The sequence below is a fragment of the Piliocolobus tephrosceles genome, chromosome 11 (genome assembly GCF_002776525.5).
Source record: "Piliocolobus tephrosceles isolate RC106 chromosome 11, ASM277652v3, whole genome shotgun sequence".
Classification (NCBI taxonomy): Eukaryota; Metazoa; Chordata; class Mammalia; order Primates; family Cercopithecidae; genus Piliocolobus; species Piliocolobus tephrosceles.
In genome coordinates, this window is record NC_045444.1 from 54586625 (window position 1) to 54603544 (window position 16920).

Below are 16920 nucleotides of genomic sequence, written 5' to 3' on the forward strand. Positions count from 1 at the left end.
AATGGAGAGCTTGTCCATTGCATCTTCATGCCCAGCCCAGTGCCTGATGCATGGCAGGCACTCAGTTAATACTTAAAACACTGTGTGAATGAGAAGCGTGCAGTAATAGCACAAACAGATTAAGGCCTAGACAAATGGGTTGAGAAGTAGTAAGGAAGGGACTGATTGGGATCTTGGAAGGTGAGAGCGAGTTGGGTGGGTGGCAGAATGGTTGATTATCACTGTAATGAGTGCAAGGTTTTATTCTATGTTATTTGCTCATCTTATTTCTCTCATTCTACTTTCTCTTAATTGGGAATTTAGAATTATTAATGACTTGTTTGTACTTGAAATATCACTGTCAACATATAAATACTCTAAAGGCAGCTATATCCTGTGCTAGCTATTAAAGTTAATTAGAATTATTGAATAATTTGAGGGTGGCAATGTATTATTAATACTATTAACGTTGTTTATAAATATAGAGCAAATTTGGGTTTTTAAAACTATTTTTATTCTCGCTTTTATTATTTTTAATTGACATATAATTTTACATATTTTGGGGGTACGGTGTGATAGTTCAGTACATGTATATAATGCATAAATGTGAAACTAGGGTAATTAGCACATCTGTCGCCTCAAACATGCATTATTTATTTGTGTTGGGAGCATTCAAAACCCACTCTTCCAGCTATTTGAAAATACATAATAAATTGTTAGCTATAGGTGCCCAACAATGCTGTGGAGCACTAGGACTGTTCTTCCTTTCTAGCTATATTTTGTATCCACTAACCAGCTTCTGGCTAACCCCTTCCCCCTACTCTGCCCATCCCCTGGTACCACTATTCTACTCTCTAATTCTATGAGACCAACTTTTTTAGCTTCTACATATGAGTGAGAACCTGAGGTACTTGTCTTTCTGTGCCTGGCTTATTTCACTTAAAAGTAATGTCCTCCAAACTCATTCATATTGCTACAAATGGCAGGATTTCATTCCTTTATATGAGTGAATAGTATTTCATAGTATATACATACCATTTTTTTTTTGTTTCAAGTTTTAATCAAAGCTTTTATATAAGATTACTTTATTCCTGCATCTTCTCAATTGTTTCTTCCTTGTATTTGCCCTTTTCCTTTCCTACTTGGTGAGACTTGGCTTTCCGTTCAAGGATCTTTTTGCGGTCTTTGTCCAGTTTTAGCCTAGTGATAACCACCTTGCTGGGGTGAAAGCCTACGTGGACAGTTGTGCCATTAGCCTTCTCCCTCTGCACCCGTTCAATGTAGATAACATATTTCTTCCTGTAAACCTGGACTACTTTGCCAATTTGCTGACCTTTATAGTGTCCTCGTACAACCTGAACTTCATCATCCTTTCGGATGGGCATGGATCGCACGTTGTATTTCTGTCTCAGCTCTTTGGAAAGAGGGGAAGACATAATCTTCCTGCGAATGTGGGAAGGTGCATTGAAATGCCTTTTGCGATTCTTGCTTCGGTCGGAAGTCACAAAGGTATTAAACTTCATTTTGGCCGCTCCCGCTTCGGTGATGGCCGCAAAAGGGAAAAAGCTACATACCATTTTTTAAATCTATTCATCTGTTGATTCCATATCTTGGCTATTGTGAATAGTGCTGCAGTAAACATGGGAATGCAGATATCTCTTTAACATACTGATTTTCTCTCCTTTGGATGTACACCCAGTAGTTGGGTTGCTGGATCATATGGTAGTTCTAGTTTTAGTTTGCCAGTGTGTTTTTTTGAAATAAGACCTGTTAAAACTACATAAACTTGGCTTTTTATTATCCAGATAAGACTTGTTCATTGCAGAAAAATCATAACTATGACAATATGTAATTTAATAGTAATATATGAACATAAGAAAAAAATAAAAAGCCCCTGAAATAATTATTACTCAATAATTATTAGGCAATTTTGGGTAAATATATTGCCAGGCATTTTTAGTGTGTGTGTCTAAATATATATCTACTTTAAATGTAAAGTACACTCTATACCTTCTTGTAACTGGATCTTAATTTAAAACATGAATGTGCCTGTTAACATTTCCGTAGCTCATCTGGTTTTAGCACAGTGGTAGTGAGCAGTGGCATGTACCCTTGACAGTATGCCACATGACCTACAAGCTGGGCCATATTTCTGCTTTCTCCAGAGCTGTGAAGGTCACCGAGACACAGGAAGATACAACCTAGAAAAATGGGGGAGTTAATACTACAACTCTCACAATGAGGTGTGGGAGTTTGTGGATAAATGCCGCAGCATCCCTGTCCCATGTTGAGACAGTTACAAGATCCATGCTGAGTGGTTCTGCAGGGGCTCCCTATGCAGTTGCCTGCAGCAGTAACCAGCTCATTCCTGAAAATTGTGTTGGTTTTTCAACTTTGTCTATCTTACTTTCTCCAAAGCAGCTTGCATCCAGGTCTTTATCTCAGTGTCTCTTTCTAGAGAATCTCAAAGTAAGAAAATGTCAACCCTGTTTTATTGAACAATCCGATTTATTTTAATTTTTGTTATAAAAATAATTATAATGGATATCTATGTATAAATGCCTTTACATATGGGTCTAGTTAATTTTTTTAAAATAAGTGCTAGGTCAAGGATATGTTTTTAATTTTTATTGTAAATAGAATTATAGATATCTATGTATCAATACCTTTACATATGGGTCTAGTTAATTTTTTACAATAAATGCTGGGTCAAAGATATGTACTTTTTAAAGACTCTTGATATATGTTACCAAATTACCCTTTAGAAAGGTTATTCCAGTTTGCAGAATATTGGTTTTCCTATAAGTATATAAGTGACCTTTGGGTATGAACCTTTTTAAATATTTGCCAGACTCTCAGATAGAAAATTCTGTCTAGTTTTAATCTGTAATTTTTACATGTGCTTTTGGTCACATGTTTTTGTTTGATGTGTTGCCTGTTTGTATCTTCTTCCCATTTTTCTCATTGGATATTTAAATGTTTTAATCACTTTTTATGAGCTGTTTACATATTAGAAATAGTAATCCTTTGTCTCATGTTATCAACCATTTCTCTAAAATGTCCTTTGACTAATTGTGTGCTTCTTAATAGCCACTCTCACTGGCTTCATTCTCAAATTCTACATTGGCCTGCACATCTCTCTCCCCGTGTGTTGACATTCTCACCATTTCCCTCCCTCTAGGTCTTTCTACCTCATTTTCATTCATCTTCTCTTTTCTATACCTGGTCTCTTTCTCCCTAATTCCTGTTCTAAACATGGAATTGATTGGTCTCTTCTACTTGGCAGTGATTCTTGCTGGGTGAAGAGGAGAGTTCACATCAGAACAAATGGAAGAGGTGGTCTTTCAAGTGCCATATCCCCAGACGCTTGAGAACTATGGCGTTCTTACCCTGAGCTGTAGTGTGCATAGTGTGCCATGGTGACTGTTAGATGCCTGTGGAGCCCCTCAGCTGAACAGAGGCAGAAGTTGAGAGCTATTGGCTGAAAGGCTTAAGAAGCCATGGAAATGCCACTCACATTTTCCATCTACTTGTTTCTATGATAGAACTCTCTTGGAAATCCTGTGACCTCAGTGCCCATCTCCCAAAAACTCTTTCTACCTATATGTACTTCACAGATCTGAAAGTTACTTACTAAATTGATTGCAGAATGTGGTAAAGGCACATGCTAGATCGGGTCTAGAGGACTAGTATCTGTTTTAAAGCCTGATCAATATGAAAGGCTATCTTTATGTAATGCCGTGGGGTCAAGTCCAAATTACATTTCCACATCAGGAGAGCTTTCAAGGCTAATGCAGATGCCATAGGCCTCTAGGGAGGGGTTACTGCTGTGCTTGGTAGATTTATAGTAACATGTCTACTGTCCTAGGAAAGGAGGAAAGGGCACCTCTTGCATTCTGGGAGTGCTCTCGGCTGCTCACCACTAATCAGGAATTTCTTCAGGCTGAGAGACTTCTGACTTCATTCTTTTCATCCCAAACACAATTTATTTATATCTTTGTAAACTCACAAAATGTGAAATGTTTCTTTGTATTCTGAGTTATTTTATAATGTGTATTCAATTAAAATTGTAGATTATCATCTCAAATTGATTTGATTTACATTCATTTAAATTAATTACACAGTTGTTTCTTAAAAGAATCTTCAATATTTAGGTAACAGATCATCAATGTAGATATTGAACATTTAAAATTACACATGAAAAGAGAAATAAGCAAGGATGTTGAGAGGCAATCACAGATCACACTTGCTATGACTGAGCTTTAGAATTAGATCTCAGCTTCTCGAAACCAGTGTGGAAAGGTATTAATAACAATGGGGAAACATAATGATCACTTGGCACAAAGAAACATGCTAAGCATTAACAGAAACAAAGTATTTCATCCTGCCTTGGACTATATTTTGAAGCAAAAATGTCCTGTGGAACTTACACATTGGACTTAGGGTGAACGTTTCCAGTATAAATTCATGGAAGCGTTTTTCTGTTGTTTGTTTCTTACAGTAAATCCTCAATGTAAGCAAAAGGTATAAGGTTTGAATATAACTCAGTGAGTGTTTTCTCAGAGTAGTTTTAGTGGAAGTATTGTCCAAGTTAGTTTAAGAATGTAGATTTTTGGTAGTTTTAAACATAATACAACTACATAGAGAACAAACGTCTGTTAGACTATGTTCCTTGACTCCTAGTTGCATCAGCTGGGCTTTGTGAAAGCTAGGTAAGAGTTTTCATGGAAAGAGCAAAAGATGAAATTTGCCTCAGTGTGCTGACTTCGAGTAAATACCCACACACCTTTGACATTTTTGATGAGGCAACAAAATGTTTTTAATATGTTTTATGATTCATGTTCTTTTGTTAAATCAAAATAGTTATTAATTCAAAGAAACTCCTGTTTCTTCAGCTGCAGATACCTACTGATTCTTGGAGGGAAAAAAGCATATATATATGCATATGTGTATATTTATGTTTCTGTTTAACCACTGACCACTTGCCTGGTTAATTAGATATCCTTTTCTCTGGTCCTTGCTTCAAAATCTCTATTTCTTTAGGCTTGCACTAACGTGATAATTGCAGATGATAAAGTTAAGTTTCAGACCTTACCTGTTTTTCTGACTTCTGTTCACAATGAAACCTCTGTAGTGCAACCAGTAAAAGAAGAAACTGGATGAAAGAGCAGATTTACTGACCCTTAAAGATGCTTCTTTACCCTTCTCTTAAAAAAAAAAAATCATAGAATAAATGGCACTCAATTCTTATGTGTATGGTAAAAATGTCGATGAAGGCTTGACCTGCACCAGCGCTTCTGACTCCTATCCTGGTGCCAGGATCAGGTTTGCTCAGGGTAAGAACAGCCATAGATGCCTCCCAAGGGAATCTGTTATTGATGGATATGCTTGCTGCTGAGTTATGTCTGGGAAAAGAGGCACATTTTAATCTAATGAAAAATCCCGATATACATTGTGGCTTAGATTGAGAGAGTTAGAGGTAATTTCTCTTCCACTATGATATGGCCTGTCTGAGTCTTATTCAGACGTTTTCTAAGTCTTCTTAAATTGAAATTAGTTGACGTGTAATTTAATAGCTAGTAAGCACCATTTATGAGGAGTTCTCTTATGATGCTATGTTAGTCAGCTCAGATTACTGTAACAAAATACTACATACTGGATAGCTTGAACAGAAATTTATTTCTCATAGTTCTGGAGACTGGAAGTTCCAGATAAGGTCTGGTAAGGATTGGTGTCTGGTGAGGGCATTCTTCCTAGTATGCAGAGAGCAACCTTCTCAATGCGGTCTTCACGTGGTCTTGTTTCTGAGCACACGTGTGGAGAGGGAGAAATCGCTCTCTTCCTCTTCCTCTCCTTGTAAGACCACCAACCCTATTGGTTTAAGACTCTAACCTTATGACCTCATTTTACGTTAATTACCTTCCAAAGACCTTATCTTCAAATACAGTCATGTTAGTGATTAGGGCAGATGCAACAAATAAATAAATCAATACATAAAAATAAATAAATAAATGCAATTTCTGTTGACCAAGGCAAAAAAAAAAAAAAAAAAAAAAAAAAAAGCAGGAAGGAAGGAAGCCCAAGGGATCTTGTCAGTGAGATAACCATTGAGTTTATTTAATAGTAAGAAGAACTGGTTACCCATCTGGACCTGTGGATTGTTCTGTAGATTACAGGACTTGGAGGTCCTTTCTAAACCTAAAATTCAGTGTTTCTAGGTAATAGCTCATTTGGGGGAATCTATTCCAAATGCCTGTGATGTTTTTCTTTCATTACTCATTCTTCGTCACCCAGAGTACACAGCAGAAGGCACAGTGGAAGAGCCCGGCTGGCCTAGGTTTGATTTCCACTCTCTCTACTTGTCAGCTGTGTAGCCTTTAATTAATTACTGTTCCTCTCTGAGACTGTTTCTTTGTCTACAAAATAATTGATACTTACCTTGATGCATATATTAATATTAGAATACAGGCTATGCTACTATATATAAAAGTAAAGCAAAACACACTAGCTTAGATATGAGAGAAATGATAGGAATTTATTTATCTCATACCTACAATCCAGAGGGAAGCAGATCAGGGCTGGTGGGAGACTTCTGATACCGGACTCCATAGAAACTTCCATTTCAGGGCCAGTGGTGACTGCTTCAGTTTTCATTATCTCCTTTCAATGGGAATGGAGAAGGGGTGAGAGGAACTCATTCACACTGGCCTTTTAGGGGCACCATCCCCAAGTGGCACACACAAACTTTGCTTCCACCAGAGCTTCCACCAGAGTTGTGCCAGCCAAGGAGGCTGGATGAGAAGCATATCTTTAGCTATTGCTTTACTAGCAGTGGTTCTTCTGCTTCCAATGATTCTCACAAAGATTAGAAATAATTCATTAATTCATTTATCTATATTGAATTGTGAATATCATAACAAAGTGTTTAGCAAGATGCCTCACACATGGTAAATACCAAAAAGATGGAATCACCCTTCTTACTTTTCCCTAGTACCTTACTACTGGCAAAATGTGGTCCATGGCCTAACAGCATCAGCATCAACGGAGAGCTTTAGAAATGCAGAATTTCATCCCCAAGCCCAGACCTCAGCCTGTGTTTTAACAGTTGGTGAAGCTCTGAGCTGGCATGTTCTTTGTAAATCTTTAATGGTATCTGCTGGCCTCTGCTGGTGATGTTATCTTGATTGCTTACAATGTTGTTATCAGAATTAAATGAGATGACACGTATAAAATACTTTAAATCTGTGAAATGTTTTATAACACGGTTTAAGTGTACATATGTGAGAAGGAATCATGTGAACCATAGGTTATTGTAACAACGTTTATTTTCTGAGACAGGATCTCATTCTGTTGCCCAGGCTACAATGCCTGGCGCAATCATGGCTTATTGCAGCCTTGGCCCCCACCAGCCTCAAGCAATCCTCCTACCTCAGCCTTCTGAGTAGCTGGGACTATAGGCACATGCCGCTACGCCCAGCTAATTTTCATATTATTTGTAGAGATGAGGTCCCACTGTGTTGCCCAGGCCGGTCTTGAGCTCCTGGGCTCAAGCAGTTCTCCCACGTCATCCTCCCAAAGTGTTGGAATTACAGGTGTGAGCCACCACGACTGACCCAAAATTTGATTTCAGATTTTCCAACCTTGATAACCTTCCTTGATGTTGTAACGTCATGTGAAAAAGGCATTCTGTTTCTGGAAAATGTGCTTGACTTGCCATGCAACCTCCTAGGTACAGAGCTTTTATTATTAGTTAGGGAGATGCTAGGCCTAACTTTCTAAATTGAGGGTTTTAGTGTATTTTTAATCACCATTCCTCTATGATGTCTAAATATTTCATCTTTTTAAGTTCTTAATTACATTACTGTCCTATAATTTGTGTGATAGAATATATGGATTTTGACATCAGATGAATGTGGAAATGATTCTGAAAAACTGGAAAATTTTTATCAATGGAGAAAGTAGATAAATGTCAACTTTATAGTATCAACTTAAAGAAGTTATGCCTAAATTGTGTCCAGGCGCAGTGGCTCATGCCTGTAATCCCAGCACTTTGGGAGGCCGAGGCAGGTGGATCACCTGAAATCAGGGGTTTGAGACCAGCCTGGCCAACACGGCAAAACCCCGTTTCTACTAAAAATACAAAAATTAGCTGGGCATGGTGGTGCACACCTGTTGTCCCAGCCACTCGGGAGGCTGAGGCAGGAGAATCATTTGAACGCAGGAGGCAGAGGTTGCAGTGAGCTGTACTCCAGCCTGGTGACAGAATGAGACTACATCAAAAAAAAGAAGGAGAAGTTATGCCTAAATTATAAACAGCCAATCCAGATTCATACACCAGTGTTGAGCTATAAGAAATCAGGAGAATCAACTCATGGACTTCGGTTTTCTTATCTATAAATTGGGAAAGATATTTGTTCTACTGTCTCACAGTGTTTGGGGGGTATAACTTAAGATCCTAGGCCGGGCGCGGTGGCTCAAGCCTGTAATCCCAGCACTTTGGGAGGCCGAGACGGGCGGATCACGAGGTCAGGAGATCGAGACCATCCTGGCTAACAGGGTGAAACCCCGTCTCTACTAAAAAAATACAAAAAACTAGCCAGGCGAGGTAGCGGGGGGCGCCTGTAGTCCCAGCTACTCGTGAGGCTGAGGCAGGAGAATGGTGTGAACCCGGGAGGCGGAGCTTGCAGTGAGCTGAGATCCAGCCACTACACTCCAGGCTGGGAGACAGAGCCAGACTCCGTCTCAAAACAAAAAAAAGATCCTAGAAAAATGTACTGTGCATATAGAAGGTGATATTAATACCTGATGTCAGAGTGAGGGGTGTGTGTGAACATGCATTCTGTGTGAAAGAGTAGATTCTTAAATGATTGGCCAGAAAACTTATGAGCTGACCTTGGGCCCTGGTAGCTTCACCAGATTCATGGTATCCAGGCCTGTGCCCCTGCCTCCAGTGCAAAGGAGCCCGAAGAGAGGCAGACACTTATTCGCTGTTTCTGCAGTTCAGTCAGGCATTGGGCATGCAGTGAAAACAGGTCTAGGGGATGCACATCTGATTCACACAGAGAAAAGCCTGGGTTTTAGAAGACTGATCAGCCAAGAAGCTCACAAAAGAAGGGAAGTTCTGAACGACAGATTTTTCTGGATCATTGTGAGTTATACCTTGCCCTCCTGCCTGTCACTGGAAAGGATGGCCACAGTGGCAGAGATGACTGCTGCATCCTTAGGGGCAAGCACACACATGCCCAGTGGTCTTGGGACTGATAAATTTAGATGAACACGAGGCCTTGCCTTTCCATTCTGTATTTCTTTTCATTAGCATTCAGTAGATGAGTGCTGAACTGTGAACTTGGAAGTCTATGGTGAGAGGATAAACATGCATATGACATAACTTTCCTTCAAGGACTTTCAATTGAGGAGATAACTTTATCAGAAAGAATGGCAATAACTAATATTTGTACTTTAAAATAGATGTTGCTGTGTTGTACCCACATTTTTTAAAACCTGCATATATATGGGTATTTAAAAGTAAATTGGTCTGTATCATGTTTATATTACATAGGAACAAAAGACCAAAAATGGGTCATACATCAAAATGTTAATGGTGATGAAAATTTAAATTATTTTTACTTTTTATTCTTTATTTTTTACATCTTCCTAAATGGACACATATTGCTGACTTAACTATAAAAAACACAGTAAGCCTCCCAAGTAGTTTTATGCACACTACCTCATTTGATCTTCACAATCACTCTGTGAGGTCGATAATGAACATTGATGTTATAGATGAGAGCAATGGAGGAGACAGACAGACAACTCAGACACTCAGGAAGTTAAGTGCAGTGAGATTACATGATACAGACAGTGTTGAACAGGGAGCAAAAGGCAAAATCAGGAGCCGAGTTAAGATCTCGGAAAGAAAATGAATAGTGCTTGAATGAAAGGGAAATGTAAAGATTCTGGAACGTAGTTAGGTTTAGGGCAGTGCATGGCTTTGTATAGGAATCTGGTTCCCTCCTTTGAGATTGGGTTTAGTTTGATCAGACTCAGAGACGGGCTGCACAGTGGTTATGTTTGGGTTTGGGATTAGGGAGTCTGAGTTTGATTTTCAGCTTTGGCACTGCCTAGCTATTGAACCTAGGTAGTTATCCACAGACTTGGGGTCTCCATTTACCTATCTATAAAATAAGAAAAATACTAGTAGCCACTATAAGGATTAAATGAGTTAATATGTGTAGGAGCCTTTAAAAGTATATAGGACATAAGGAGGACTCAGCAGATATTAGCCACCTGAAGCTAATTGTCCTCATTCCTATGACACAGGGCTGATGAAGATGTTGGCAGATTAATTGTAAGAAACATATAGATGTATATCAAATATATATAGATGTATATCAGAAAGTGCTGACAGCTGTGGATAAGGGATGCAAAAGAATTATAACGTTAATACTTTTTTTGAAATTATTTTGAAACCCTGAGAAAGTTTGTGCTGGTCTTACTGGATAATTCAGCTGTCTGTTTGAATCCATACCAACCCCTCCTTGATTATTACAAATGTTTGGAATCTGTGTGTACACTTAGATCTTCCTAATTATACTGTGTCATAAGGCAAGTAATTGCCCTCAAATTAAGAATGATTATTTTGTCATAAAAAGACCTGGATCACAGGTCAGGAGTTGGCATGTGCTGTGAGGGTTAGTCTTAAGTGTCCTGCTGAAATAAGAAGTATACCTGGATGTCACTGAACCCTGGTCAAGGCATGAATAATGTCGCTTGGTAAACATTGAGTCTGAGGAGTTTCGGGGCAGTTTATGCTAACTGTCATCAATGTTTATAGATAAGAGTGAGATGGAAGATTTACATCTGGTTTCTGTGAGACCCCTGCAGGGCCCTGCTGTTGAGGCTGGTTATGTAGCAGGAATATGTCTAAGTGACCAGCAAAATAGAAGAAATACCAGCTGGGACTGCATCCCAGAAGCAGCCTAAAATACTACCAGTTGAGTTTAGATTACCAAGAAAGAGTATATTGTATAATAGTAGTTGCTTTAATATCCTATACCTAGCTGTTTTAAAGTTCTTCAATTCCCACACAGGTAAATTATTGAAATCCAAAAATATTAGAGCAAGAGCCTATTGTAAACCTTTTTTATGCTCTTATCCATGTTCTAAAATATGTAAAATATTTTTTGTCATTTTTTTCAGACCCCCTGGTTGTGGAATACAAGGCACTGCTGGTACAACTACCCCTATCAGGTAAGGAGGCATTATTATCTGGGTTTTTACACACATAAAGTATCTACCTTAGGTCAATTTCATGGTCTCAGGTAGGCCCCAACAGGTTGGGCAACCCCCTTCATTCTTGGCCCCACTGCCGCTGATCAGTGCTGGACATAATCTAGTGAGGATAGTAATTTGTGCATTATTCTTAATGAAGTTCAGAATCAAGGCCCGATTGCCCTAGCAGATGGAGTCAGCTTGGAAAGTACATTTACAAGGGAATAGGATCAGTCAGTTCAACAGGTGGAAAATTCCTGCTCCTAACAGCTGATCTGCTTCTAATCACTGAGGTAAGTCTGGGGTCCTGTTGACATAGCACAGACCTGCCTCAACAGCAAGTGGGAAAGATCAAGGGTGAGGCTGGAGCAGGTACACTGAGTTCAGTTCACTTTGTGGCTTAGAAGCAGCCTCCAAATACGTAAATCAAGCACCATTTCCTTGAATGCAGAAAAATGGGCTTGTACTGTTGACGTGTGGAAGGATTATCTCCGAAACTAAAAACAGCATCATTGAAAGTGAGATTAAAATCATATTCCAGAAAGGAAGCATTTTAGATCTCTGCCCACTGGCATACCTTTGCATCTTTCCATGAATTCAGTGATATAAGCATGTGTTCTTGTGGTCCCCAGATCAGTTTAAAAAGCTAGGACTTGTCTAAAAGTTTCTAGCTGGGAAATTTCTATAACTCCGTGTTCAGTTGGGATATGTTATGTGAGAGAAGCAAATGCAGCTAGGTATTTTGAAGAGACATTTTATACATTATAATGAGCAACTTCAGGGTTTTTGTTTGGGGTTTCTTTGGGTTGTCTGTTGAGGTATTTGGTCTTTGGGGCATGCACAGGCTTATGGGGAGCAGGCCTGCCCTGTGTCTTCTTTGTTACACACAGTGTCACGGCAGAGGGTGGGGACTGGCACTGGATACTCCTTGAGCTAGTTCAATGTTAAGGACACATTAAAATTGAATTCCAGTTGGCATTTTCATCTCTTTCGAGTGGTTTATTCACATTAGAAAACACTATAAATAAACAATAGAACATGGCAAGAGAGCTGAACATTCAGAGGATATTTGATAGAGACTAAAGCAATGGTGAAACCAATAGCTTATTTTACACAATTGTAATTCTCAGGCCCAACTGCTGTTTACCGTACTTGGAACATTGTCACATAAGGCTCTTTGTGTCCTGTAATGGTATAGTGAGTGGCAAAATCCATGTATGTCTACATTTCTGTTTATAAAAGTACATACAAATGCCAAATGAAATGTAATCCCTACTCTTCTTTCTAACTATAATTTAGTCCAGAATAACTGTCATGTTCATGGCTGGAGCTAAGAAATTGCTTATTTCTGAGGAAATGAGTTGCTAGAGCTATGGCCTATACTGTAGCTGCAGAGGGTTTCACAGCACTGTAGATTCAACATGAAAGTTTGAGGATCTGGGAGATAGTAATTTTTTTAAAAGCAGGAAACACCACTAGTATGGAAGGCAAGATGCTATCTGTGAGGACTCAGATCAAGATTGTTTTCTGTATGATTCAGCATATAGTCCCCAGAATGCAGGACAAATTCACAGTCTCTCATGGGAATGGTGCATCTTTGAAAATGCCATATAGTAATAAAGAATATTAGCTGATTTTTTTGTGTGTGGGAGGGTGGAATTAAACAACATACAATTATTATGTATGCAATTACAGTACTTTGTGTGTAAGCATGTCTATGTAAATATATAGATTGCTGTTCCAAGTCAGTCGCTATCCTTAAGGGCACTTTTAAAGACATGCTTATGAAACATATTTATTATATCTTTAGCATATATGTTAAATAGATAATTGAACATTTAGGTGAAAAAGTAGTGGTCTACTTCAGTTTTAGTAAGGATACACTTAACTTTATATAAGTGCGCATGTTATTTGTTACATATTAAATAATTTCATATACATGTGTATATTCTAAGTTTAAAATAATGTGAAGCTGCATTCAGTTGAACCTTGTCCGGTTTGGCGTAAGAAGCACAAGTTGGACATGAGATACCCTAGTTAGTGGTCATGGGGCCTCACTAGCTATGAGACCTAGCCTTAGCCTCTTAACCTGAATTAACTGACAGCAATTTCCTGTCAACTATACAATCTAGGTCTAGAATTATAGTACTGATTTTATAGGATTTTTATGAGAACCAAAGAAATTAACATGTGAGTGAGCATTGTCAACTGCAAAGCACTCCTTGGACATAGTAATTATTATAATGGGATGCTCTCTATGAACTCTGCGGTTTCCAGATGCTCTCTGACTTGCCCTTATAATTCCTCTGGGCCTTTCCCCAGGTGGTGGAAGTAAGAGAATCTCATTAAAACTAAAATTTACCCTTGGCTCAAAGGGTCGTGAACCAGGGCCCGATTTTCTAAACTTTATTGCAGCCATCCATCTGCCCTGAATATCCATCCTTCATCATTAATGCCTTCAAGTTTTACAAGGACAGGTCAGTGGGAAATGGATTCTCTTCAGGGAGTTGCTGAATTGATGCTTGTCTCCGTTCAGGCTGCTAGAAGAGAATATGCTAAGAGATCATGTCCCTTCTTATAAGGGCACTAACCCTATTCATGAGGGATCCACTCTGATGACCTAATTACCTCCCAAAGGCCCTGCCTCCAAATACTGTCACATTGGGATTAGGCTTCATCATATGAATGTTAGGGGAACACAAACTTTCAGTCCACAGCAGGGCTCATTGTCATTTAGACTTTAGGATTGCTGGTTGGAGTATCCTGTCCCATTGTGTATTTTGTTGTCAAAGACCTATGCAGGACAACTTTTCCATGATTCCCATGCATAGAGTGGGTGAGTGCCAGCTTCTTCTGATTGTCATTCATTTTGCTACTATTGGTGTACAAAGCATTTACATTTCAATTATATTTACCATATATGATATCGTCTTGTGTATGGGGGTATGGACTTGTTTGTGTGATGAACTTCAAATGTTTTTCATTCATTTTGATAACGCAAGACATATCATTACAACTCAATATAACAATTAAAAACAACTCATCAAAAATGTTTTTTGAAAACTCTCTTGTTTTTAGTGGAATTGTGTGCAAAATAAATATTCCTGACTTCCACTGCCTCTCTGAGCCTCCCCCCAACCCTGAGCCTCTGAGGCAGTTAAAGCAGGTATCACTAAACTAAGACCCAAGTTTTATACCTGCTAAGCTGTGGAGCTGAGACATGATCTGATATCCTGGCTGAGTGCCTAGTCTGTTATCTCCTGGCAGCCTTCCTGTCCCTCTGATCTTTCAGTAAATATTTTTGAATAATTCTTTTTGATATTTGAAATGTACTGAACATTTTCTAATAACAACAACAACAACAAAAAAAAACAACTTTCTGATTAATGCGGAACTTAAATCTACGCCTCAGTGACCCGTATAGTATTCCAGTTCCTATCACCTACTGTCTTGTCCCTGTACTCGCAGCAGTTGTCCAGGGTTATTCTTTGTCTGTATTAGAATTTTTTTTCAGGTTGCTTAAGGAATCTTGCAGATACTTGTGACAAAGAATCATAAATGCTATTGTTAAACTGAATAATGAATGGAGTCCCAAATGTTCATGCTAATTAATGCTTTTTGAGTCGGAGATGAAATGAGAGTAATGTCATCAAGCTGTGGATGAAAGTTATCCTCAAAGCCCCATCATCTACAAGGAGAATAGGACAGAAACTGCCTTTGTGCAGGTGCAAGACCATGTTACTTTTGAGCAGTGAACTTGAGATGTCTGGGATACAAATTGGGTTCCCTATTAACTATTAATAATTCCTTTTTTTCTTTCACCTTCAGCCACTCACAACTGACCTTCACTACTATTACATCCTGGAGCTGTCGTTTTATTGGTCTTTAATGTTTTCGCAGTTCACTGATATCAAAAGAAAGGTAAGAGCAGTTATGTCGTAAAGTGCTTGCAAATATGCATCTTTAATGGCCCTTAGCAGGTGGGTGTAGACTCTCAAAGGCACTCACCCCTGTTCTCCTGGCAGCCCTAGGTTAATACGACCTGCTGCATTATTACAGAAAGTTCTCTATTTTTGTTTGTGCTGTTTTGTATTTTGTTTCTATTATTTCTTCACTCATCCCCTAAAGCTCAGCCTTCTTTTCTCCATGTAATAATGTAGCAGTGAATCCCCTTTCTCTCAGTCTAATTCCCAAGTCCTCTGTTCTCCAAATTAAATAAAAAACAAAAATTCTATTTGTAGCTCCTGGGAGAGAGTAAAGTCTCAGTGTTTCAACCCTACGGAATTAATTCCCCAGTTGCAGGGTTATCCAGTGTCAAAATATGTCTCGGAAATGCAGCATTCCTCAATGAACTGTGATCTTGTTTCCACCTATTCCCTCCACTGGAATTGCTTTTGTGTGACCCCCTACATGTTAAATCCATTATTCTGGCTTTCATCCTACCAGCTTCTGGACAGAATGGGCACTTCTAGCTCTTTACTACTTATTTTTCTGTGACACCATATTTGGATCAATCCTTCAAAGTCACCTTGCTGTCCTTTGTCTTAATGCCCCGTGCCCTACATATTTGGGTGCACCAGAATTCTGGACCTGAATTACAGGATGCCATCTCCCTGGATGATTGAGTTTATACTTCCTGACACTTCCAACCATAACCTACATCCCATTAATTCTGAAATGTTTCTCTTCTGCCCCACATTATCTCTGGGTCCATACTTCCACATCTGTAGTCTCAGATGATAGTACTGGTTGAACATCCCTAAATCTGAAAATCCAAAAGGCTCTGAAATTGGATACTTTTTGAGTGTTAACATGATGCTCAAAGTAAATAAATGCTCATTGGAGCATTTTGCATTTCAGATTTTTATATTAGGGATGCAAATCTGTAAGTATAATGCAAACATTCCAAAATCCAGAGAAATCCAAAGTTCAAAAAACTTCTAATCCCAAGCGTTTGGGGTAAGGGATACACAACGTACATTGTGTTATTTTTGTACATTATATCATTTAGTCCTGACAACAAATCAAAGGTCCAGTTTGATTATTTTATTATTTATGCTTATTTTATGAATGAGGAAATTAAGCCTTACATGCAAAGTGCTCCTGACTGAAGACATGGTCTTCTAGTCTTGTTCTTCCTCCAGTAACCCTTAGAACCAACAGTCATGTCAGCCAGGACGTTTTCCTTTGCTCTTGTTTTTGCCACTCCGTGTACCTTCTTCCTTAATATCACTGACAAACGTACAGTTCCCTCTCCTTTTGCCCACTCTGTTATGTAGTCTCTTAAACAGTCTTCCTATCTAAGTAGTCATTCTTGTTTATCTGCTGCCTAAGAATTATGTTTCTAAAACCTTCAAGACAAAGTTCAAATACTTGGAGGATAAAATGCAATGTCTTAATCCAATTGAGCTAATATATAACAAAATGCCAGATTGACTGAGTAGCTTATAAAATCTATTTCTCACAGTTCTGGAAGGTGAGATACCCAAGATCAAAGCACCAGCAGATTCAGTGTCTAGCAACAACCCACTTTCTCATAGATGACAACCTTCTCACTCTGTCCTCTCATGGTGGAAGGGGCAAGACAGCTCTTTAAGGCCTCCTTTATAAGGGCATGAGTCCCATTCACAAGGGCTTCTGCCAAAAGGCCCCATGTCTTAATACTATCAC

The 16920-nt window shown here is 38.8% G+C and overlaps 1 protein-coding gene and 1 pseudogene across 2 annotated transcripts in view; one reads left to right on the top strand and one right to left on the bottom strand.

Moving 5' to 3' along the window:
- The window catches only part of CERS6 (ceramide synthase 6), a 329510-nt gene that overhangs the window by 233479 nt on the left and 79111 nt on the right, over positions 1-16920 (top strand). Inside the window, exons 5-6 of the mRNA XM_023188162.3 lie at positions 11179-11229; positions 15079-15171. Coding sequence (XP_023043930.1) covers positions 11179-11229; positions 15079-15171 — 144 coding nt within the window. The remainder of the gene's footprint in view (positions 1-11178; positions 11230-15078; positions 15172-16920) is intronic.
- On the bottom strand, positions 1017-1540 carry LOC111523515 (annotated as a pseudogene). Its single transcript, XR_002725549.2, has one exon. The product of XR_002725549.2 is annotated as a 60S ribosomal protein L26 pseudogene (transcript).